The following is a 20,718-nucleotide window of genomic DNA, read 5'->3' as shown; positions in this document are numbered from 1 at the left end:
CCCGAGCTCAGCAGGACAGCACTCTGCTTGTGAGCAGAGGTGTCGCAGCCCAGCTCCGGCAGGGGAAGGTGGCTGCGGCTGCACGCAGAGGAGATGCCGGCGCAGGAACGGGGCTCTGCCTGCAGCGCTGCCCCGCAGAGCCAGCCCTGGGGCTGCCCAGCCCGGCCTGGGAGCTGGTGGCAGCAGGACTGACACGCTACAGCTCGCCCTCAGCCCAGGAACTGCCCCACCAACTCGTGCAGTCCCAACGAACAGGGCAGATGCAGCACCAAGGCGGGGAGCAGCAGTTCTTTCCCAGCCCTTCCCTCCCAGTTGCAGAAACCATGGACAGAGAGCGCCCCAGTCAGCAGGAGGAGTCCTGGATGTGGTGTTTTATTGAATGCTCGTGGATGGAAAACACTATGTACACACGACAGCCAGCGTTTACTTTACTTCTTGGTCTCCTCCTCCTTGGAGAGGGTCTTAATGATCTCCTCCTTCTTGGCTTGCAGGCGTTCCTCACGGCGCTTACGAGCCTCCTTGGTCTTGGACCTGCGAGCTTCGGCCTGGTCGCTGCAAGTTAAAGCGTTTGTGAGTGCGCAGAGATCACCTCAGAAACCTCGAGCGCGCCTTTGCCACCAGCCACGGTCCCCTCTCGCCCCACAGGCTCCTGCCCCACCAAACCAGCCGCTGAAGCGAGCGCAGCTCGGCAGGCTTTGCTCTGCAGCTCCCAGCGGAGCTAACCTGGTCCCGCTCGGCCCCGAGCGAGGACGCCGGGTGCTGCTGCCCTCCCCGCCCGGCTCCGAGTCCTGGCCAAGGATGGGCTGCGATCCTGGCTCTGGGGAGTGCCCGTCCGGGCCGGCTGGGGTCACACATCTTTACTAGAGACCAAGGTTAAGATACCACCTTTTTTTAACCAAGTACACAGCATAATTTTGAAATCCATCAGCTCTTACGCCTCCTCACCTCCCCTTGTCAATCATTTACTGATCCAAGTAGGTGGATCAGTAGATCTGCCAGTTTACAGCTGCGTGAACAACTAACATCTGCTACCCCTGCAGTGAAACACGCAGAGCTCTGCCAGGATGACGAATTTCTCTGCTTCAAGCCAGCCCTACCCAGTTTTGGTTTGATTCTTCACCAGGGCTCCAGGTAGAGCCACCAGCAACAGAAGCCACCTGGAATTACCTGCCTGCAGAGTTCATTTAAAAAAAATAATCGATTCCACAACCTGCAAGACCGAAGCTTAACAGTGAGGCAGCACTTACGCCAAGAGCTTCTTGCGAGCTTTATCTGCCTTGAGCTTGTGGATGTGCTCCATCAGGATCCGCTTGTTCTTGAACACGTTACCCTTGACCTTCAGGTACAGGCTGTGATACCTAACGGAGCAGAACGGACTGTAAACGAGGCTGCCCGGGAGATCAAACCACTGCACAGCTTCCAGACACCCTGAGCCCCTCCCGCAGAGAGCGGCCAGCACAAGCGTGCTGGGAGGAGCAGGGTCACTCTGAAGCTGCTGCACCGGCTCTTCCCGCCTCTGAGCAGGCAGAAGGCTTGTCTGGAGCACTGCCAGGATCACTCTGGACCAGCTCCCCAGTGCCACACCTCCCAGAGATTTATTTTCATCAATCTGCCCGCCAAGGAGGTGGCTGCCGACAGCAAGAAAGGGGTATCTAAGTGTGTAGCCACGTGGCCCAAAGCTCGGCACGGTACGCTTACATATGGCGGTCAATCTTCTTGGACTCCCTGTATCTGCGGAGCAGGCGCCTCAGAATTCGCATCCTCCGCATCCAGGTCACCTTCTCGGGCATACGAGCATTGGCCGTACCCTTTCTCTTACCTAGAGAGGGAAAACAGGATGAGAATGAGGCCGCGTTTCGGCAAGTTGAACAACAGGCTTTTGCTGGAGGGTTTAATCCTTCTCTTTGCTTCAAGAAGAAAACTATCGACATACAAACTGTATTTTTATGCCCTGCCACAAGACTTGGTGGTTGTTGCTCAATACGCACTTGCAAATGGACCACGTACCACAGAAAACAGCCATTTCTCCAGTTCTCAGAGGGGAGCCAGCACTTACCGATGCCCATGTGCCTGCCCTTCCGGCGGGCCAGGGTGTTCTTCCTGCATCGGGCACGAGAGTGAACGGTCACAGGTTTGCGGATGATCAGACCATCCTTAATCAATTTCCTGATCTGCTGACCTATGGAAAGAAATTCCATGTTCAACATCTTACGTGCAATGAGAGGACATGTTAGGCAAGTAGGCTCCCATTCAGCTTGTACGAAAAGGATCCAACGCTAAGGACAAGCCAGAACTTCCCCCAGAGCCCCTTCGCGCTGCTGTAGTTGCTCTTTTCCTCTCCCATTTCTCCCTCACTAGTTATCCCCGAGGTCGCCATGTACTAACCCCACTACCAACAACTCACCAGGCACCACATCAGCGCACTGGGGAACTTTGTAAATCCTGCTGATAGTCTCTTTTCCACTTCGAAGTGCAAAGATGCTTCTCAAGTGTCAGAATTTTACCTAAGCCAACCTCACTGCTACCGAGCTACTCAAAAAGCCTCTCGCTGCACCCCTGACGCATCCCTTTTCCACAGGGCAACACAAGCGATGCGTAGCGCGGCCGTGCCCGTGCGAGACAAATACTTACGCGAGTTGGCGTTGGCGATCTCATTCGTTTCGTTGGGATCCAGCCAGACCTTCTTTTTGCCGCAGCGCAGGACGCTGGAAGCCAGCCTCTTCTGCAGCCGGAGCATACTGCGGAGAACCACGCACACAGCTCAGCGCCACGCTCGCTGCCGCGGCCTGGGACAACCGGCGGCGAGCCTGCTGCGGCACGACGGGGCAGGGGAGCAGCCAAGGCCCGCGAGCAGCGAGGCCAGCCCCGCTCGGCGGCCCCCTCCTTCCCTCAGGCCCCTCGGCCGCCATTTCGCCCCCTCCCCAAGCCAAGGCCCGGCCGCCATTTTCCGCCCCCCCCCAAGGAGGCCGCAGCCGCCTCACGCCGTCGGGCCCCACCCCGCAGCGCGGCTAGGAAGCCCCCCGTTACCGCGGCCGCCCTGCCGGTCACCCCGGCTCGCCGGGGCCGGCCCGAGAGGCGGCGGAGCGCTGCCCCTCACCTCATGGCGGCGGCGGCCGGGCGGAAAGGGAAAGGCGGCGGGCCTGGCCGCGCCCACAGCCAGCGCCGCGGGGAGCGGCACCTACCACCCCGCGCCCGCCCCTCTCCGTCCCCGCGGCCTCGGGGCGGCCCGGAGCGCGGCGAGAGAAGAGTCGCGGTGGGGTTGCGGGTGGAGAAGGCAGGCGGAGCGCCAGGGCCCACTCGGGACGTGGGGGAAAAGACGTGTTTCCCTCCCTGCACCACCACCCCCCCCCTCGCCGCGGAGTGGTACAGCCCACGTCTGCGCGGTGGGGCGGCTTAGCCGGGGCGGCTCGGCGCATGCGCGGTGGTGGCGGGGACGCTGTGGGCAGCACGTGGGTGGTGGGCGAACTGGCAGGGGATGGGGGGCGCTGGGCAGCACTGGGAGGTCAGGGGCGCGCCCGGGGGCTGTGCAGGCAGGCTGGGGGGCTGCAGGGAGCTGGGGAGACGCCTCCTACCCAATGGTGGGCCTGCGTTGGGTGGGCAGCGCAGCGCCGAGAGGTGCAGGGCCCGGCTCGGCCCTGCCTTGGGCCCGGCCCTGCTCTTGTTGCAGGCCTCCCCTCACATGGGGGGCTGCAGGAGATTGTCCCCAGCCTAGGTTCGGCCTCGTTGTTGGACCTGAGGAAACCTGGGCCCAGGTGGTCCCTCCTCACCCTCCCCGCCGGCCCGGGAAGCTCTAGGTTAGCAGGAGTTCAATGTCAGCTTTTGTCACATTGCTTTGCGTAGGAAGTAATGGGATTCCCATTTCTCCAGTGCTCATCTGTAGTCGTTCCTTGTTTCCCAAGGGTGGTGCGAATGTCCAGAGGTTGGTGCAGGAAAGGGGTGAGCTGGGGTCTCAGATCCTGCTTCGTTTCCACACGTGGATTAAGTTCCGCCTCGTTCGCAGTCCCTGGGTTATGGTGCTGCTGAGAAAAGAGGGGACTTGCATTTTCCTGTGAAATAACCTATTAATACCTGTGGTAACAGGGCTGCAGCAAGGGCTGACGTTGGCAGAGAGCGTTTTACCTTCCCAGCAATTTGCAGTCAAAGACACAGTGAGGTCTGGATGTGTCGGTGGCGCCATTTGCAGTTGGGAAACTGAGGCACGGGCAGGCTGAGCGGCACCTCATGGCTCTCCCAGCCACAAGCGCCTTCCCAGAAAATGCTGTAGTGCGGCTTGAAATGGGCCCGGTGGCAACTGGCCTCCTTCATGTCGGAGAAACAACCTAGAAAAGTGCTGGAGCCTCTCCAGGAACAGATTGGTGAAGAGTTCCTGGAGGAAGGGAAAGCTTGCAAAATGACAACGTATAGATTGTAACTGGCCTAAAAACACAGGGGTTTCTCCGCGACTGAATTCTCACTTCAAAGCAAGCTTGACCGGCGAAAATGTTGCTTTTTAACCATGCTGTTGTTATACAGAGCCCAAATTAATGATTTTGCAGCAGTTCTTTTCCCTCCTTCCTTTCAACCACTGAAGGCTGCGAGTGGTTGGAGAGTGAAAGCCCCAAAGGCGCCTCGTTAAACACCCAAGACAAGATGCTAACGGTTCCTTTTGAATCTGGCGGCCGTAGCACAGTCAGCATATGGCGTGAGAAGAGGAGCCGATGGCAACAGATTTTTGGTTCGTTTTGAGAGAAAAACACAGATAAACACAGGCTCTTGCTGTTTAAAAACTGACTCATCATTTTCATAAAACAAACAGCAAAATCTGGAGGATCCTGAGACAGGAGAGTGGCTGGGTTTTAATTACCGGCCCAGGAGTGGCTCTGGAGTTTTGCTGCTGGAAATCAATGTCCTGTAAAGCTTTTGGCCAGTTGTGTGGGCTGGAGACAGGAGAACGGGTGTGAGACACAGGGGTGCGTGCGTCCCCGAGCCCTATGGAAGTGCCACCTTGAGCTCCGACACCTTCTAGGGGGACAAGGATGAAGAGACCGATCTGCCCCCAAATTCAAGGAGTGGTTTCGACCCAGGTAGGGATGCTGCTGCTTGTGCACAAGCCCCTCCAGAGAGGTGCGGGAAGATCTGCCATCCCTCCTCTGCCTGCTCTCTCGCATCCCACGCTGGATGGGCACGTCCGTAGCTCTGTGCTGGTGCTCGGAGCAGCGGGCCAGGGCAGAGAGGGCACCCACGTGAGCCCCTGCGAGGGGCTGTGCTGGCACGCCGTGCCCCTGGCGGCGCAGGCGGCAGCGGGGGGGTGCCAGGGGGCAAAGCAGCTCTGGCAGCGGGAAGGGAGAGATGCTGTAATTGTGTTATGCTCCCACACAGCTGCCTGGGAACGGTGCGCTCGCCCTCCGCCTCCGGGCAGGCTCCCTGCTGGCAGGGCCCCCACCGCCTCTGCCCTGGCACCCAGCTCTGCCTCCCCCAAACACCCTCGCCACCACGCTCTGCTGCCCCCACAGACCCTCCCAGGACTCCAGGCCTGGGCAGGGTGGGCAAAGCAGGAGATGGGCAGGCTCTGGTGTTGAGGACCGAGGAAATCTCAATGCCCGGAGCTTGGCCACGCACAGGGCGCGGAGCTGGGCGCGGCTGGGGCTCCGGGGTGGTGCCCCGGGGGTCGGTGGTGCCAGCCTGTGTGACCTTGGGCAGCTCATCCCCCTCCAAACCTCCCTTCCCCACCTGCCCGGCTGTCACGAAGCGCGCGTCGGCGCTGTCGTAGGCACCTTGCAGTGCTGGTGATGGATGGGGGCTAATAATGGAAAATGTGGCGTCAGCTGTCCCGCTTCCCTGGGCACATTGTCCCGCAGCTGCGGGAGCTGGGACCGGAGCAGGAAAAGACCCGCTGGCACGGGGTGGGGTGGGGGGTCCCAAGGAATTTTTAACTTTCCAACAGCCGGCGGCAGCGGCTCCTGTGGTACATACAGTTGATGCGAGATGAATGCGGGAGGTCTCAGCCCGGTCCTGCCTGGGGAGGAGGCGACCGGCCCCGACACCGATGGGCTCCCCAGGGAGGGGACAAGGGCAAGCTGTGTCCTGCCTGGCACGTGCTGCCTGCAGCCCTCGCCCACCAGCACCCGCTGGCACGAGGAGGCAGGGACGGTGCTGGGGTCCCTCAAGGGCAGCTGCAGCCACGCTGGGGGCTGGTGGGTGCCAAGTGCAGCCCCTTCTCCAGCTGCACGTGGGGTCCACCGGCCCCGGGCAGCCCCCCATTGCTGTGGGGATGTGCTGGATGCTTCACACAGGGCATACGGATGGCTCTGTGTGCGGCCATGGGGAGCAGAGGGGCTCGGGGGGGGGAGCGTGGGTCACTCTGAGGCTGTGGCGGGGGGGCCTGGTGGGGAGAAGCTGGAGGTTTAGGGGCAGCCTTGTCCTGAGGGAGCCCTGGGTCCCCCAGACCGTGGCACATCTCGCTGGCGCTGACGTTTGGGGATGGGGGCGCAGCTGCATCTGCACATCCCCCCTAGAGCCACACAACAGCCTGGGGGCCCTGTGTCCCCCCCCATCTCTTTTTGGGGTGTGTGTCGTCCCCCCCCCCAAGAAAGCAAGTCTGCTCCAGGCTAAAGGCTGGATGTGCAAGCTGCAGTGGGCACCACTGTGCCCCCCCGATTTAGGGAGGGGGGATCCTCTTCACCCCCGCTTTTTTCTGTCAGGGGAAGGAGCCGTTTTGAGGGTACCCTACCTGGGAAGCAGGGGGGGTTGGGGTGTGTGTGCATCCCCGCATCCCTCATCCCTCCCGGGAATGCAGTGGGAGCGGCCGAGGCGGAGGCGGCCGCCCGCCATCCCTCGTCCCCTCCTGCCGCCGTCCCTACTCCTCCTTCCTCCTTCTCCTCCTCCTCTTCTCGCTCACTGCACGCCAGGGCCGCCGTCACCGCGGGGGCCGGTACGGCGGAGGCCAGGCCTGGGCTCCATCGTCATCGTCTTGTCCCTGTGTGTGTGTCCCCGCCGACCCCGGCGAGCTCCATGGTGCGGGAAGGCGGCATGGCCCGTACCCCTTACAGCTCCACGCAGGACATCCAGATGGACGTCTTCGACAACGCCGCCCTCCAGGTGACACCCCCAGAAATTTGGGGATGGGGAGGGGGGGCTGCATCGGTACCATCGTGTGCTACCCCAGGGTGCGTGGGGGCGGTGGAGGGAGGGGGTGAGCCCCGTCGATTCCCCCACAGGGCCATGGCAGCACCCCCGACCCTGTGGGGAAATCAATGGGGTACCCCCACAACCCCTACCCCTCAAATCAGGGGTGATTTCACCCCCCGGCATGCAAAACAGTGTGCCCCCCACCCATAACCAAGCTACCCCAGGAGGGACCCCAAATACGGTCATCCTCCCACCCCATAGCCCCAAACATCCCAGGGGAGGGGGTGTCCAGCCCCCAGGTTTGAGGAGTGCATGGCGGGGGGGCTCTGTGCTGCTTGCTGTGTCACTGCTCCCCCCCACTCACACCCCCCATGGGGTTTGCCCACCTGGAGCACCCCGGACTGGGGAGGTGGGTGCGGGGGTGTCATGCACACTGGTAAACTTTCAGGAATTGGGAAAACTCTGCCGGGGTGGTGCCCCCCCCCCCTTGTCCCCTTCACCCTGGGGGGACAGGGAAGGGATGTGTCCCCTGCTGGTCCCAGTGGGGTGGGGGGCACCGCAGACCAGTGGAGCACCTCATCCCTATGGTCTGGGTGGGTGCTGTCCCCACCCCGCACACCCCCATGGGAACAGACCCCCATCTGTGGCGCCCTAGGGAGCATCAACCAGTTGGGGTGACAGTTTGGTGGGGGGGGACAGGGGATGGAGACGCAGGCCCTGGTCACATAGAGGGGGGGCTGGCAGGGCTGGGTGTCTCCCCCATCTCCGGGGGTGTGGGGGGGTGTCTCTGGGTGGCTGCAGTGAACCCCACGCTGGCAGCGGGGCCACCGTCCCCACCCCAGGGGCCTGCATCGCTGAGCCCCATGCGTGTCCAGCGCCTGTTGGGAGCGGCAGATGGGGTGGGTGGGGGGCCCAGTGTTGGGGCCGGGGGTGAAGGACCTAAAAATACCCGGTGCTGCCCGGTGTGGGGACCACCCATCCCCAGGCTGGGTGGCAGCTGGGCCCAGCTGTCCCTCCGAGACGCCAGGGAGGTGACAACCCTGCTCGCCCCGGCATGTCCCAGCCTCTCGCCCTCCCCAGGGTCCCCCCCCCAGCATGGTCTGGCATCCTCCCCCCGCCCCCTGCGAGGAGGTGCTGCAAGGGGCATCCCCGTCTCCTCCAGTCCATCCCAGCAGGAGGCACTGGAGGAAGCGGGGGAATCCTGTGGGGGTGCACACACATGTGCACCCCTTTACACGGAGCGTGCATGGGTGAGGGGATGGTGCCCACGCGTGTGCGGAGCTCGGACGCTGGGGGGGTGGTGTGGGGACACGGCGGGTGTGGGGTGCCCCCATAGCAGCCGCCTCCCTGGGGCACTGGTTGGGCTCTGGTTTGGCTTGGGGAGGGCCGTGGCATCTGGGGGCTGCGGCGAGGCTCTCCCCCAGACCCGGTCAGCCCTGCCAGCTCCCTCTCCTTTCCATGAGATCGGAGATCCAGCCCCCTGGATAAGGCGTTGCCAGGTCCCTGGGGAGGGGGCTGCATGGCCTCTGAGCAGGGGGGCAACCCCATCCCCTTCCCTGCCTCAGTTTCCCTCCTCTTGTCCCCCAGGAGCTGGGTTTGCTTGCAGGGTGGGGGCGGAGGGAGACAGGGCATTCCTGGCAGCTGGGGCTGGGGGGGCAGAGCTGCCCCCCATGTCCTGGGGCTCCAGCACTCCCCTTCTGCCCCCCCCATCCTCTCCCCAGGGCAAGTACAGCAAGCGCAAGAGCCGCTTCAAGCGCTCGGATGGCAGCACCTCGTCCGACACCACCTCCAACAGCTTCGTCCGGCAGGTGAGCAGTTGGGGGGGGGCAGCTGTCCTGGGGGGTCCCGTGGGACCTGCCTGCCTGTGGGGACCCTTGTCCCCCTGGGGACTGAGGAGGGGGTGTCCAGGTTTGCAACTGAGCCTGGCCTGGGTGGGGATTGTGGGCATTGCAATGGCCAGACCCACCTGTGGCCCCCGTCCGTACTCTGCCCTGTGGTGGGTGCTGGGGGGAGTTGTCCCCCACCCTTATTGGGAGCATCTGGTGTCCTGTAGCCTCCCAGGGGTTCCCTGCCCCTCCTGGGGGTGCCAGGTAGGTGACACTGCCCTGATGTCACCCAGCTGGCATCAAAGCTGCCCTCCCCAGCCCCATCTACCCGGCAGAGCTGTTGGCTTGGCAGCGGCCCCTGCAGCCCCCCCCGGCCCCCACTCCCTGCCCGGCACAGGGCTAAATATACCCCAGGCGGCTGTGAACGTCCCAGGGCTGAAACCTGACCCATGGGTGCCCCAGCCCAGCGCCCGCCTGACCCACTCGCCCCCAGCCCTGCCACCATGGAGATAGCCGGCAAAGACCACCCCGCCGCCCCGGTGAGCGTCCCCCCCCGCCCCACAGCCCCCCGGCACCCGGGACGTAGCCCCCAGCACCCTCCCGTCCCGGCTTGCTGGCTCTGCCCTTGGAGTGGGGTCCCCCTCGGCTCCATGGGGGTTGGAGCAGGTGGTCCCAGGAGCTGGTGGGACCCATGGGGTCTGCAGGGTGAGGGTATCATGCCTGGACCCCGAGTGACCCCCTCCCAAAGGCCCTTCCAGACTCACCATGTGACTGTGGGGCTCGGAAAGGGCCAGACCCCCAGCAGCAGCAGGAGGAGATGGGGCAGCTGGTCTCTGCCCCATGGCTTTTGGGGAGGGGTGCCCTTGGGTGGGCTGCTGCCCCATGTCTGGGGGTAGGGGCCTGTGTGAAGGAGAGCAGTCCCCACCTCCCCAGTGATTGGGAAGTATGGGGCAAACTGGGGACAGGGGCTCCCGCTACCCTGGGGGGCCTGGTGGGGCTTAGGGGATTATGGAGGGGCTTGGGGGGAGCAGCCCTCCCAGGGTGGTTGGTGCCTTTGCCGTTCCCCACAGCACCCACTGCCCTAGGGCTGGGGGAGCCCGTGGGTCTCTCTGCTGCCCCCCACCTGGGCTCTGGCCCCAGGGGGCTGGGGGGTGAGCATGGGGTCTCCAATCCCACCCCAGCTCCAGCCTTGTCCTGGGGTGACCCCGATTCATCCCACAGCACCCTTTCCCCATTGCCATGGGACCCCTTGGTGGGGGACAGCGCTGTCCCCGCTGGCCTCCCCACGGGTGGGGGGCAGCCGGGGGACGGCGGGCAGGCACGGGGGGGTCCTGTCTTGCCTTCCCGGCTCTGACGAGGGGCCCAGGGAGGCCGGTGGCAGCGGGATGGGAGCAGGCGCCGGCTCGGTATCACGTTCCCTGCCGGAGCGGTGGGAACAGCTGTGCCGGCCCTCGGCCTGCCGTAACCCCGCCGGGATGCCACTGGGCAGGAGGTGCCCCTGCCTGCGGAGGAGGCAGCTTTCAGGGGTGGCTTTTCCCCAGCATGCCCAGAGACTACGATGATGGGCACCAGCCTTAGAGAGAGGGTCCTGGGGAAGGGGCAGATGGCCACAGGGTCGGGCTTGGGGCTGGGTTCCCCGCTTTGGGGGAGGACGGAGGGGACTGACCCCCTCTCCCCGCTCTCCCAGGGCTCGGCGGAGTCCTACACCAGCCGCCCCTCGGACTCGGATGTGTCGCTGGAGGAGGACCGGGAGGCGCTGCGGAAGGAGGCTGAGCGCCAGGCCATGGCGCAGCTGGAGAAAGCCAAGGTGGGAGGGCTGGCCTGGAAACCCCCCACCCGCCCTCACCTCCCCGGCTGTGGGCAGGTATCCCTGCCACCCACCCTCTGCGGCCCCTGCCCCAGCAGGATGGGACCCGCTGTGGGAAGGGGCTGACCCCAGGCTCAGGGACCCCCCCAGCCCCCCTCGGCGCTACCCCTGCTCTCCATCCCTGTGGTATCCTGTCCCCTGAAGCGGTGGCCCCAGGGTCTCTTGGTGGCATTGGGAAGGCGGTGGGGTCTACTGGGTGGAACTGGGAGCCTGGACGCCTGAGTTCTCGCCTTGGCTGAGCACCCATCGCGCCTCGGCTGCAGGCCCAGGACAATTAGCTAATGAGCCCCTCATTAGCTCCTGGGACGTTGTGGCCACAGTGTCCCCAGCGCAGGCTCCGGTGAGCGGCTGCGCCGCGGTGCCCGTAGGAGCCGAGCCAGCCCCGCTGCCTGGCACCCGCCTGGCCCGAGGGGGGACCGGCTCTCGCTGTGGTGGTGCGGGTGTCTCTGCGGTTTGGGGTGGGGAAAGGTGCTGAGCCCTCTTCTGTTGGCAGACGAAGCCGGTGGCGTTTGCCGTGCGGACGAACGTCGGCTACAACCCGTCTGCCAGCGACGACATGCCGGTGCAGGGCATGGCCATCTGCTTCGAGCCCAAAGACTTCCTGCACATCAAGGAGGTGGGCAACGGGCTGGCGGGGGCCCGGGGCTGGGGTTGCTCCGGGGGTGGCAGCCCTGGGGGTGGGTGTTGGGGGTTTCAGGTGTTTCCCACCCCTCCCCGGTGCAGAAGTACAACAACGACTGGTGGATCGGGCGGCTGGTGAAGGAGGGCTGCGAGGTGGGCTTCATCCCCAGCCCCGTCAAGCTGGAGAACATGCGGCTGCTGCAGGAGCAGAAGATGAGGCAGAACCGCCTGAGCTCGAGGTGGGGATCATCCCTGACCCTCCCCCAGCTCCCCCCAGCCCCCCCATCCCACCCTCACCCCTCTCTGTGCTTCTCCCGTCCAGCAAATCGGGGGACAACTCCAGCTCCAGCCTGGGCGACGTGGTGACGGGGACCCGCCGGCCCACCCCCCCAGCCAGCGGTAAGAGTGTCTGGGGTCCCCACAGCCCCTGGCCTGAGCAGGGCAGGTCCAGCCTGGGGGGGTCCTTCCCCCCCCCTCCGCCACAGCTCCGGCCCCTCCACCCCGGGTGCAGGCAGGCGGGTGCATCCCTTACCTTGGGGACCCCCCTCTCCCCTGCTTCTCCCCTCCTCCCATCCCCACCACCCTCCCGCTCTTCCCAGCCCCACCATCTCCATTTTTCCCTTCTTCCATCGCCATTATCGCTCTTCTTTTCTCCCTCCCCTCTCCCGGCTCCGGCTGCCCCTCCATCCCCAGGTGCCCTGGACATGCCTAGCTTTGCCTTTGACCCCGATGAGTTAGAGGAGGAGGAGGCCATGGAGACCCACCGCTCCCCTAAGAGTAGCGTGAGCAGTGTCACCACCCCCCCCGCCCACACCAAGCGCATCCCCTTCTTTAGGAAGGTAACGGCACCCACCGGCCCCGTGCTCGCCTGCTGCACCCTGCCTGCCCTAACACTGCCTGGGAGGGCTGGCGGGGGCACTCGCTGGGTGCTGGGGGCCACGGGCTGCCCGAGCACCCTGCCTGCGCCGCCACGGCCTGTCCCCGCGCCGCCGCGTGGGCATGAGCGGCTGCGGGGGACGGGGCAGCGGGGTGGCCCCCCATGCGCCCTGGGGTAGGTCAGTGCGTGGCTGTGTCCCCCCCGGTGGGCCATGGGATGGATGAGCCCGTGGCTGTGTCCCCCCGTGGGCTATGGGATGGATCAGCCCGTGCCCCCCCCATGGTCCAGGGAATGGATCAGCCCGTGGCTGCCCCACCATGGTCCATGGGATGGATCAGTCCGTGGCTGCCCCCCCTGTGATCCATGGGATGGATCAGCCCATAACTGATCCTTTCCCCATGATCTACGGAATGGATCAGTCCGTGGCTGCCCCCCCATGGGCCATGGGATGGATCAGTCCGTGGCTGTCCCCTCCGTGATCCATGGGATGGATCAGCCCGTGCCCCCCCATGGGCCATGGGATGGATCAGTCCGTGGCTGCCCCCCCGTGGGCCATGGGATGGACCAGCCCGTGCCCCCCCGCCCCTGCCCGCCCCTCCCGTGTGCGCATGGTGTGTGCCCGCACGGCCGCTGTCTCGTCCCCCCCGCTAATGGGAATGGACTGTTCCTCCCCCCCAACCTGGGCCGAAGCCGGGAGGGGGTCGGGTGCAACCACAGCCCGGGGCGGGGGGGGTCTGCAGGGGTTTGTGGGGGGAGCAGACCCGGGGGGGGGGGGGCTCGCCCCCCCTCCACCGCCCCCCCAGCCCCAGCTTGCACCCCAAATCTAACTGAGAGCAGAGCGATGCTTCGTATGAAACACGCTCACGGGGACGCGCGTCCCCAGGGGCAGCCCCCCGGGGGGTCCTGCGCCCCCCGGGGACCCCCCACCCCCGCTCGGTGCCCCCGCTCCCCGCGCCCGCGGATAACACGCATGCCTTGTTTGTCTTCTCTCGCCCCCCCCACCCCCCGGCCCCGTGCGGCCTCTCGGGACGTAGCGAAGCAGAAGCAGAAATCGGTGAGTAGCGTCAGGACCCCCCTGGGATGGCCCGTGGGGAGGGGATGGGGTGCCCCCCGCTTGCAGCCCCCCCCCCCCCCCCCCCCCCAGTCCCCAGAGCTGCCCCCGCAGGGGCGAAGCCCAGCGTCCCGCCCCGCATCCCCCCGGCCCCGTTAACACCCAGCTCTGTCCCGCAGGCCGAGCATGTGCCCCCGTACGACGTCGTGCCCTCCATGCGGCCCATCATCCTGGTGGGGCCGTCGCTGAAGGGCTACGAGGTGAGGACTGGGGGCGCGCTGGGCGGGGGGACACACACACGACACGGCGGGGACCCCGGCCCCCATGCTCTGCCCCCCTGCCTTCCTCCCTCGCCAGGTCACGGACATGATGCAGAAAGCGCTCTTTGACTTCTTGAAGCATCGCTTTGATGGCAGGTGAGACAGGCGGCTGCGTGGCGGGGGCACCCCTAACGCCACAGGGGGACCCCTAATCCCACAGCACGCCCCTAACCCCATAGGGGACCCTTTACCCCACAGAGGGACCCTTAAACCTGTGGGGGGACCCCTAACCTCATAGGAGATCCCCTAACCCTGTGGGGGGACCTTTAACTGTGTGGGGAACCCCTAACCCCATAGGGGAACCCTAACACCACGGGCAGACCCCTAACACCACGGTGGACCCCTAACTTTGTGTGGGACCGCTTACCCCATCGGGGAACCCCTAACACCACGGGCAGACCCCTAACCCTGTGGGGGACCCTCAGCCCAGCCCCATGGTTCTTGTTGTTGGGGGGATCTCTCCCCTGAGGAGCAGGAGCCCTGTGGATGAGGTGGGAGGAAGGGGGTGGAAGGAGGGTCCCACCCTGCCCCCCACCCAAGGTGCTGGGTGTGTATGCGGGGGGGTGTGTGTGGCCCCCGCTGTTGCTCCCCCAGCCCACTCGTGCCCTCTGCGTCTCGCAGGATCTCCATCACGCGGGTGACGGCCGACATCTCCCTGGCCAAGCGCTCCGTCCTGAACAACCCCAGCAAGCACACCATCATCGAGCGCTCCAGCACGCGCTCCAGCCTGGGTAAGGCGGTACCGCGGCTCACCCCCACCCCAAGCCTCCATCTGTATCAGCCCGGCAGCCTGTCTGTCCCTCAGCCTGTCTGTCCGTCCCGGGGTGCTCGTCCCGCCCATGCCAGGGCACGGCTCATGGGGGTGAGGTGTGGGGGTCCGCTGCCATGGGGTGCCTAACACAGGGCTGGTTTGACTCAGTCTCTCTCCCCCTCCTCCCCTTTTATCTTCTCTCTGTTGTGTTTTTCTTTCCATTTTCTCCTTTCCTTTGGGTTTCCTCCCCTCCACGCTGCTTCCTTCCTCCCCTGCTCCTGATACAGATGTCTTGGGTATGTAGCTTGGACCCGCCAGGACCCCTGGAGACCCCTGCCCGGCGGGGGACAGTGGGGGCCATGTCCCCTTGGATCCCCACCTCCCTCCCTGGCCGTGGCCAGGCTCTGGGATGCAGCAGGGTCCGGCCACCTGGGCAGAGTCTGAGGGCTGGGGACACCCTGGTCACACAGCCCTGTCTGACCCCCCCCACCCCAAGTGTGTGTGGTAGGGGGCTTTGCCCCTCACCCAGCCTGGCCAGCGCTGGGAGCCCCCGACACCTCCCTGCTGCAGTGAAACCCCTATCCCGGAGGCTGAGGTGGCACTGGAGTGGCCAAGTCCCAGTACAAGACCCTTCCTAGTCCTGTCCCACTCCGCTCATCACATCTCCCAGCGGTTGTCCCCGCAGCCCCTGCGTGCTCGCCCGTCCCCCCGCGCCGTCCCCCTGACCCTCGCTGTCTCCCTGCCCCGGCAGCCGAGGTCCAGAGCGAGACCGAGCGCATCTTCGAGCTGGCCCGGACGCTGCAGCTGGTGGCCTTGGATGCCGACACCATCAACCACCCGGCCCAGCTGGCCAAGACATCCCTGGCTCCCATCATCGTCTACATCAAAATCACCTCCCCCAAGGTCAGTGCGGGCCCCCGGGGTGGGTGGGGGGCAGTCCCAGCCCCCGCCCCGCCATGCTGCGGGGGTCGGGCCGGGTTCCTGCAGCCACCCCGGGCTGCCTTCTCCTGCCCCAGGTGCTGCAGCGGCTGGTGAAGTCCCGGGGCAAATCCCAAGCGAAGCACCTCAACGTACAGATGGTGGCCTCCGACAAGCTGGCGCAGTGCCCACCTGTGAGTATGCCCCGCCCTGCCCCGCCCTGGCCCCGCCCTGCCCCGCCCTGGCCCATGGTCTCCTCCCACCCTCAGGAGATGTTCGACATCGTGCTGGACGAGAACCAGCTGGAGGAGGCCTGCGAGCACCTGGCCGAGTACCTGGAGGCGTACTGGAAGGCGACGCACCCCCCCAGCAGCAACCCCCCCAACCCGCTGCTGAACCGCACCATGGCCACGGCCGCCCTGGCCGCCAGCCCCGCGCCCGTCTCCAACCTCCAGGTACAGGTGCTCACCTCCCTGCGCAGGAACCTGGGCCTCTGGGGGCGCGGGGGCGCCGAGACCACCCCCAGCCCCCCCGGACCCCTCGAAGAGCACGCGCTGTGAGATGGCAGCGGGGACGCCCGGCCACCCCTTGGATCGGGGCCACCCCAGGGATCTACAGGCCCCCCCACCCCCCAGGAGTGGGACCATCCTTGGGATCAGCCCCACCGGGAACCTGTGGCCCCCCAGGGGTGCTGGGAGCCCCCAGGGGTGGGACCATCCCTGGGATTACCTCCCCTGGGGACCTGCTCCCCACTTGGGGTTTGGGGCCGCCCTGGGGAAATGCAGCCCCCCCTAGGTTTGGGGTCACCCCTGGGATTGGGGCCGCCCTGGGGAACCGCAGCCCCCTGGGGTGGGACCGTCGCTGGCATCGCCCCCACCCTGGGGACCTGCTCCCCGGCCTGGGTTTGGGGCCACCCCTGGGGATCTGCTCCCCTTTCAGGGTGTTGGGGCTGGCCCTAGGGTCAGCCCCAGGGATCTGCTCCCTGCCTGGGGCTGGTGCCAAGCCCGGAGTCGGGGTCCCCCGGGGATCTGTGCCCCCTCCCAGGCCTGGAGCCCCCCTGCAGATGTGGGGTCCCCAGGAATCTGCCCACTCTGAGACCCCCCTGGGAATGTGGGTCCCCTCTGTGCGGCCCAGGGGATGCTGGGGTGCCAGACCCCCACTCCCACACCCCTCCAGAGCTCTGGGGGAGCCATGGCAGTGGCGAGGGCTTGTGGGGTGTCCTGGTGTGGGTGAGGGCCAGCTGGGAAGGGGGTGCAGAGCCCCGTCCCACCATGGGCTTCACGGTGCTGAGCCCGGGAGGTCTGTGGCACCCACCCAGGGCAGGAGGCAGAGGAGGGACGTCTGTCCTGTGTTGTCTGTCGCTAATTCTTCCAGCAAGTGGGACGCTGCTGGCACACCAGCCCCCGCCCTGCAGCTCTCCCCGCGCTGCTCTTCCCCCACCCCCTGCCCTGTCACCCCCTTCCTGCCCTGGCCCTGCCCCAGAGACCCCCCGGTGCCGTTTGGCGGTGGGCTGTCGTGTCCCGGGTGAGCCAGGCCAGGCTGGGCAGGAGCGCATGTGCCCCCCACGCCAGCCCCACAGCTAACTCGCCCCCCCACTAACTGCCCCCCCGTCCATCTGTCCGTCTCTCCTTGCACGGTGTGGTTGCTTCTCCTAACCAGGGTCCGTACCTAGTGCCTGGGGAGCCGCCGCGCGAGGGGGAGCACGGCCGCCTCCGGCAGGGCCCGGGCGAGGCGGGGGGCTGCGGGCAGGGCCGACCCCCCCCGCCACCCGCCCGCCCGGCCCCCCGCAGCCTGTCCCGCCAGGACACCTTCGACTCGGAGACCCCGGGCAGCCGCGATTCGGCCGGCACGGAGCCCAGTGATTCCTGCTGCATGGACATCGAGACGGACCCTGGCGAGGAGGAGCCGCCGGGTCCCCCCGGTGCCGGACCCCGCGTCCCCCCCGGCCACCAGCGCCCCGGTGCCTGGGACGGGGATGAGCCCGGGCACGAGAGCCGGGGGCTGCGGGGCCGAGCCAAGGGCCAGGACCGCTACTGCCCCGACCCACCGGAGCCCCTCGGCCTCGACCAGAGCGACGTGGAGGGCTGGGGCCAGGACGTTTACATCCGTTAGGGTGAGGGGGTGCAGGCAGGGGATGGGCCCCCCTCCAGCACCAGTACTGGGGTGGGGGAGAGCCCCGCTGTTTGCCTTTGTGCCCTCCCAGAGCCCAGCCAGCTGTGCCATGGGGAGCCCCGGTTTTGCCCCGGGGGCTCCCCCTGCCTCATTCCTTGGTGTGGGGGGGGTCTCGCCCCCTGCCGCAGCCCCCCAGCATCTTGCGGTGCCTCGGGCCCTCCCTGCCTGGCAGGGAGAGCAAGTGACCAAAGGGGACCCTGGGGGCTCTGCCCGCAGCCAGTGTGTCCCCGTCCCCTGCTCCGGGCACGGGGTGGGGGGCCGTGCTCCTCACCCAGCCATGCCTGCTGGCTGCCCAACCCCCCTCCGGGTGCCCCTGCTTCTCCATGGTGCTGTTTGACACCCAGCTGCGGGGGGACCCCTGAGCTGGTGGTGGTAGTGGGGGGTCCCTGCCAGCTGCTCCCCACCCCCCTGGCAGCCAGTGCCTGCAGCCTGGCACCGCACCCCTGCAGGGCTGTGACCCACAGCCCCTCCGGCCCCCCAGCAGCTGGGGGGGGTTGCATGTGTGTGCGGTGTGCGCAGGGCTTTGGGGTGCACCAGGCACTGGGGGGGGTTCCCCGCTGCCCCAGGCTGTTCCCCCCTGGGGTGCTCCCTGCCCGGGGAGGGGGAATGTTTGCATGTGTTTGCTGTGGAGAGGCTCTGCCTGAATTTGGGGGGATCTGAGCCAGTTTGGGGGGGGGTCTAACACGTGCTAACAGCTGCCCAGCCCTGGCCTGTCACAGCCATGGCAGCACCCAGAGGGTCCCTCTGCCCTGGGGGGGGCGGGGGGTGTATCCCATGCTGCCCCCTTCTTTCCCTGGGACTGCCAGGCAGCGCCAGGCTCCTGCCCCCACCCCCACCCCACCCCGTGCCAACCCCCCTGCCGTGCCTGTCTGCTCTCACCCCATCCAGCTGTGTCTGTCTGTCTGTCTGTGAGCCTGTCTGTCGTGTCCCCCCCAGCCCAGCCAGTCTACCTTTGCCCCCCAACCCCTGCACCCTGGGGCGCTGCCTTCTGTGCCCACCCCAGAGCACCCCTCGTCCCCCCCACCCCTGCGGGGGTGACCACACCAGGATGGGGAGGGGACACCCCACATCCAGCCCTCACCGTGGGGCCGGGCTCGCCTCACTTATGGGGCAGCCCCTTGCTCCCCCCCACCCCGGGGCGATGCTGGGGGCCCCCGGGGTCACTGCCTTACCCAGACCACCAGCCTTGCCAGCCCAGGTCGGGGGGCTCGGGGGCACCCAGCTCTGCCGCTGCCAAGCCGCCTTCGCCCATTGTGTGCCTCAGTTTCCCCGTTTTTTGGGGTGTTGGGGGGACTCGGTGTCACCGCCTGCCAAGTGCTTTGAGACCCACCTGCCCTGGCGCTCACCCCCGTGGTGGCGGGGGTCCGGGCAGTGACCCCCCCCCCCCCCGCGGGCAGAGGGACGTCCCGTATTTATGTCACTCCACAAACCTTTATTTAAAAAGACCCGACAAAGTGTATTTTATTTATTTATTCTCGTTGGTGTGTGCGGGGACTCGCCCCGCTCGCTTCATTCTTTGTAATAAACATTTTGGTGAGACCTGCCCCGCGGCCGTGCCTGGTGGGGTCTGCGCCGGCGGAGGGGGGACGCACGGGGTCCGCAGCCGCCAGGGCCAGAGCCGAGACCGGGCACAACTCAGCTCTGCAGTGACCCCCCCCATCTCTCCCTGGGGTGGGCCTTCAGCTGGTGCCTGGGGAGGGGGCACTGCCGGGGACGGAGCTGGGACCTGCCCGGCTCCTGTGTAGGGGCGAAGACCCAAAGCAGGAGTTAGTGGGGCTCCTGCCGCCCCGCTGCCAGGGTGATGGTCGCTGGCAGCGGCCGGGCTCAGCGCGGCCCTCGGCCGGGTCTACCGGCGCTCGGCCGGCTCTGGACACGCTATTTACAGGGAATAAATACAGCGCTGCCGGCTCAGGGCTGCCGGCACCTCCACTCGCTCTTCTCCGGCCAGTACTCGAACGCCTTCCTGCGGAGAGGACACGGGGGCGTCAGTGGCACCTCGCTCCCTGCCCTGTTTCCATCCCCACCCCGACGTGGGGCAGGACCCAGGCGTCCCCCGCTCCCCTGCCCCAGCTCGGGGGGTCCCCGGCAGCCCCGTACTCACTCTCGCCTGGGCGCGGTGGCCCGGCAGACCAGCCCGGCCTGGCAGGGGCAGACCTGGTTGATGCTGAAGGCCAGACCCCCGGGGGGCACGTGGCAGCTCTGGGCCAGCGCCAGCCGCCGCTGGCACACCCGCTCCCCGTGCTGCCGCGCGCAGCAGCCGTCCGCACCGCAGTCCTCGTCCCGCTGGCACCGGGCTCCTGGCGGGGCGGAAAGCAGGGTTGGGGGGGGGGGGGACACAGCCCCACCCCGTCCCCAAGCTGGGGGACAGGGAGGGGTCTGCAGGGATGAAGAGCAACGGGGTTGGGTGCTCTCAGCACCCGTTGGCTTTCCGATGCTGGAGGTTGCCCCGCGCCCCACCGGCGTCGTGTCCCCCCAGCTCCCAGGGTTGAGGCTGGGGGGGGCAGTCCCTTGTGTGTGTGTGTCCCCCGACCCCACCCCAGACCCCCACTCACCCTCCTGCCCGTCGGGCACGGGCTGCTGGCACTTCCCAAACATGCAGAGGAGGCCGTGGGCGCAGTGGGTGTCGCGGCGGCAGTACTGCCCCGCCGGACGCGTGGGCAGGCACAGCCCGAAGTGCTCGTCGCAGAAGTGCCCTTGGCCACAGGGGTTGGCCGGGCTGCACGTCGTCACCTGCGTGGGGGGACGCAGCACGTCAGGGGACCAAGTCCCATCCCTCACCCCATCCCTCACCCCATCCCAGGCCAGAAACAGCAGCATGGAGCAAACCCTGTCTGTTTGCACGTTACGAAGCAAAGGAAGGCTGGGCGTGGGTATGTTTTAGGGGGGTGAAAGCCAGGAGCGGCTCAGCAGCGCTCGGCCAGGCTGGGGCACAGCGGGGATGGGAGACCCATCGCTGGGGGAAACCCCACGCTGCGGCTCCAGGGTTTTTTCTTGGGAAAAGAAAACCCGGCCGGGTGGGGGCGGCCGCCGCGCCGGGAGCGGGGGGCGGCAGGGAGGGTGACGAGGCTGCCGGGGCCCGTAAAAGTCCTGCTCCAGGTGAGGCTCGAACTCACAACCTCGGCATTGCTCCGCGTACTGCCCTATAAGTACCGCGCGCTGACCGATTGCGCCACTGGAGCGCCCGGGGCCGCCCGCCGCGCCCGCGCCC

At 66.6% G+C, this 20,718-nt stretch overlaps 2 protein-coding genes and 1 non-coding gene across 8 annotated transcripts; 1 reads left to right on the top strand and 2 right to left on the bottom strand.

The window, feature by feature from the left end:
- Positions 1 to 356: 356 nt before the first annotated feature.
- On the bottom strand, positions 357 to 3,352 carry RPL19 (ribosomal protein L19). Of its 4 annotated transcripts, none has more exons than XM_075117109.1 (6): positions 3,098 to 3,352; positions 2,632 to 2,738; positions 2,057 to 2,179; positions 1,699 to 1,819; positions 1,248 to 1,358; positions 357 to 552 (listed from the first exon to the last, which is right to left on the bottom strand). In XM_075117109.1, exons 1-6 carry the CDS (start codon positions 3,100 to 3,102, stop codon positions 429 to 431), a joined length of 591 nt encoding a protein of 196 aa, XP_074973210.1. In that variant the 5' UTR covers positions 3,103 to 3,352; the 3' UTR covers positions 357 to 428. The 4 variants fall into 4 exon arrangements, with proteins under 4 accessions (XP_074973210.1, XP_074973211.1, XP_074973213.1 ...); XM_075117110.1 differs by having other exon boundaries at positions 3,028 to 3,115; XM_075117112.1 differs by having other exon boundaries at positions 2,997 to 3,100.
- Positions 3,353 to 3,417: 65 nt separating this feature from the next.
- On the top strand, positions 3,418 to 19,054 carry CACNB1 (calcium voltage-gated channel auxiliary subunit beta 1). Of its 3 annotated transcripts, none has more exons than XM_075117098.1 (14): positions 3,418 to 7,077; positions 8,829 to 8,915; positions 10,621 to 10,740; positions 11,294 to 11,416; positions 11,524 to 11,660; positions 11,744 to 11,820; positions 13,333 to 13,352; positions 13,529 to 13,609; positions 13,707 to 13,765; positions 14,291 to 14,400; positions 15,172 to 15,323; positions 15,437 to 15,532; positions 15,608 to 15,793; positions 16,998 to 19,054. In XM_075117098.1, the coding sequence occupies exons 1-14, from the start codon at positions 6,991 to 6,993 to the stop codon at positions 17,448 to 17,450; spliced, it is 1,788 nt and encodes a 595-aa protein (XP_074973199.1). In that variant the 5' UTR covers positions 3,418 to 6,990; the 3' UTR covers positions 17,451 to 19,054. The 3 variants fall into 3 exon arrangements, with proteins under 3 accessions (XP_074973199.1, XP_074973197.1, XP_074973200.1); XM_075117096.1 differs by lacking the exon at positions 13,333 to 13,352 and adding an exon at positions 12,115 to 12,260; XM_075117099.1 differs by lacking the exons at positions 13,333 to 13,352; positions 16,998 to 19,054 and adding an exon at positions 12,115 to 12,260 and having other exon boundaries at positions 15,608 to 16,991.
- Positions 19,055 to 20,598: 1,544 nt separating this feature from the next.
- Positions 20,599 to 20,689, bottom strand: TRNAI-UAU (transfer RNA isoleucine (anticodon UAU)). Its single transcript is given in 2 exon segments — positions 20,599 to 20,634; positions 20,652 to 20,689. It is a non-coding gene; the product is annotated as a tRNA-Ile (tRNA).
- Positions 20,690 to 20,718: the final 29 nt, after the last annotated feature.

The sequence above is a fragment of the Phalacrocorax aristotelis genome, chromosome 23 (assembly GCF_949628215.1).
Source record: "Phalacrocorax aristotelis chromosome 23, bGulAri2.1, whole genome shotgun sequence".
Taxonomy (NCBI): domain Eukaryota; kingdom Metazoa; phylum Chordata; class Aves; order Suliformes; family Phalacrocoracidae; genus Phalacrocorax; species Phalacrocorax aristotelis.
The sequence above is the reverse complement of the archived record's forward strand: the minus strand, read 5'-3'. Positions and strand labels throughout refer to the sequence as shown.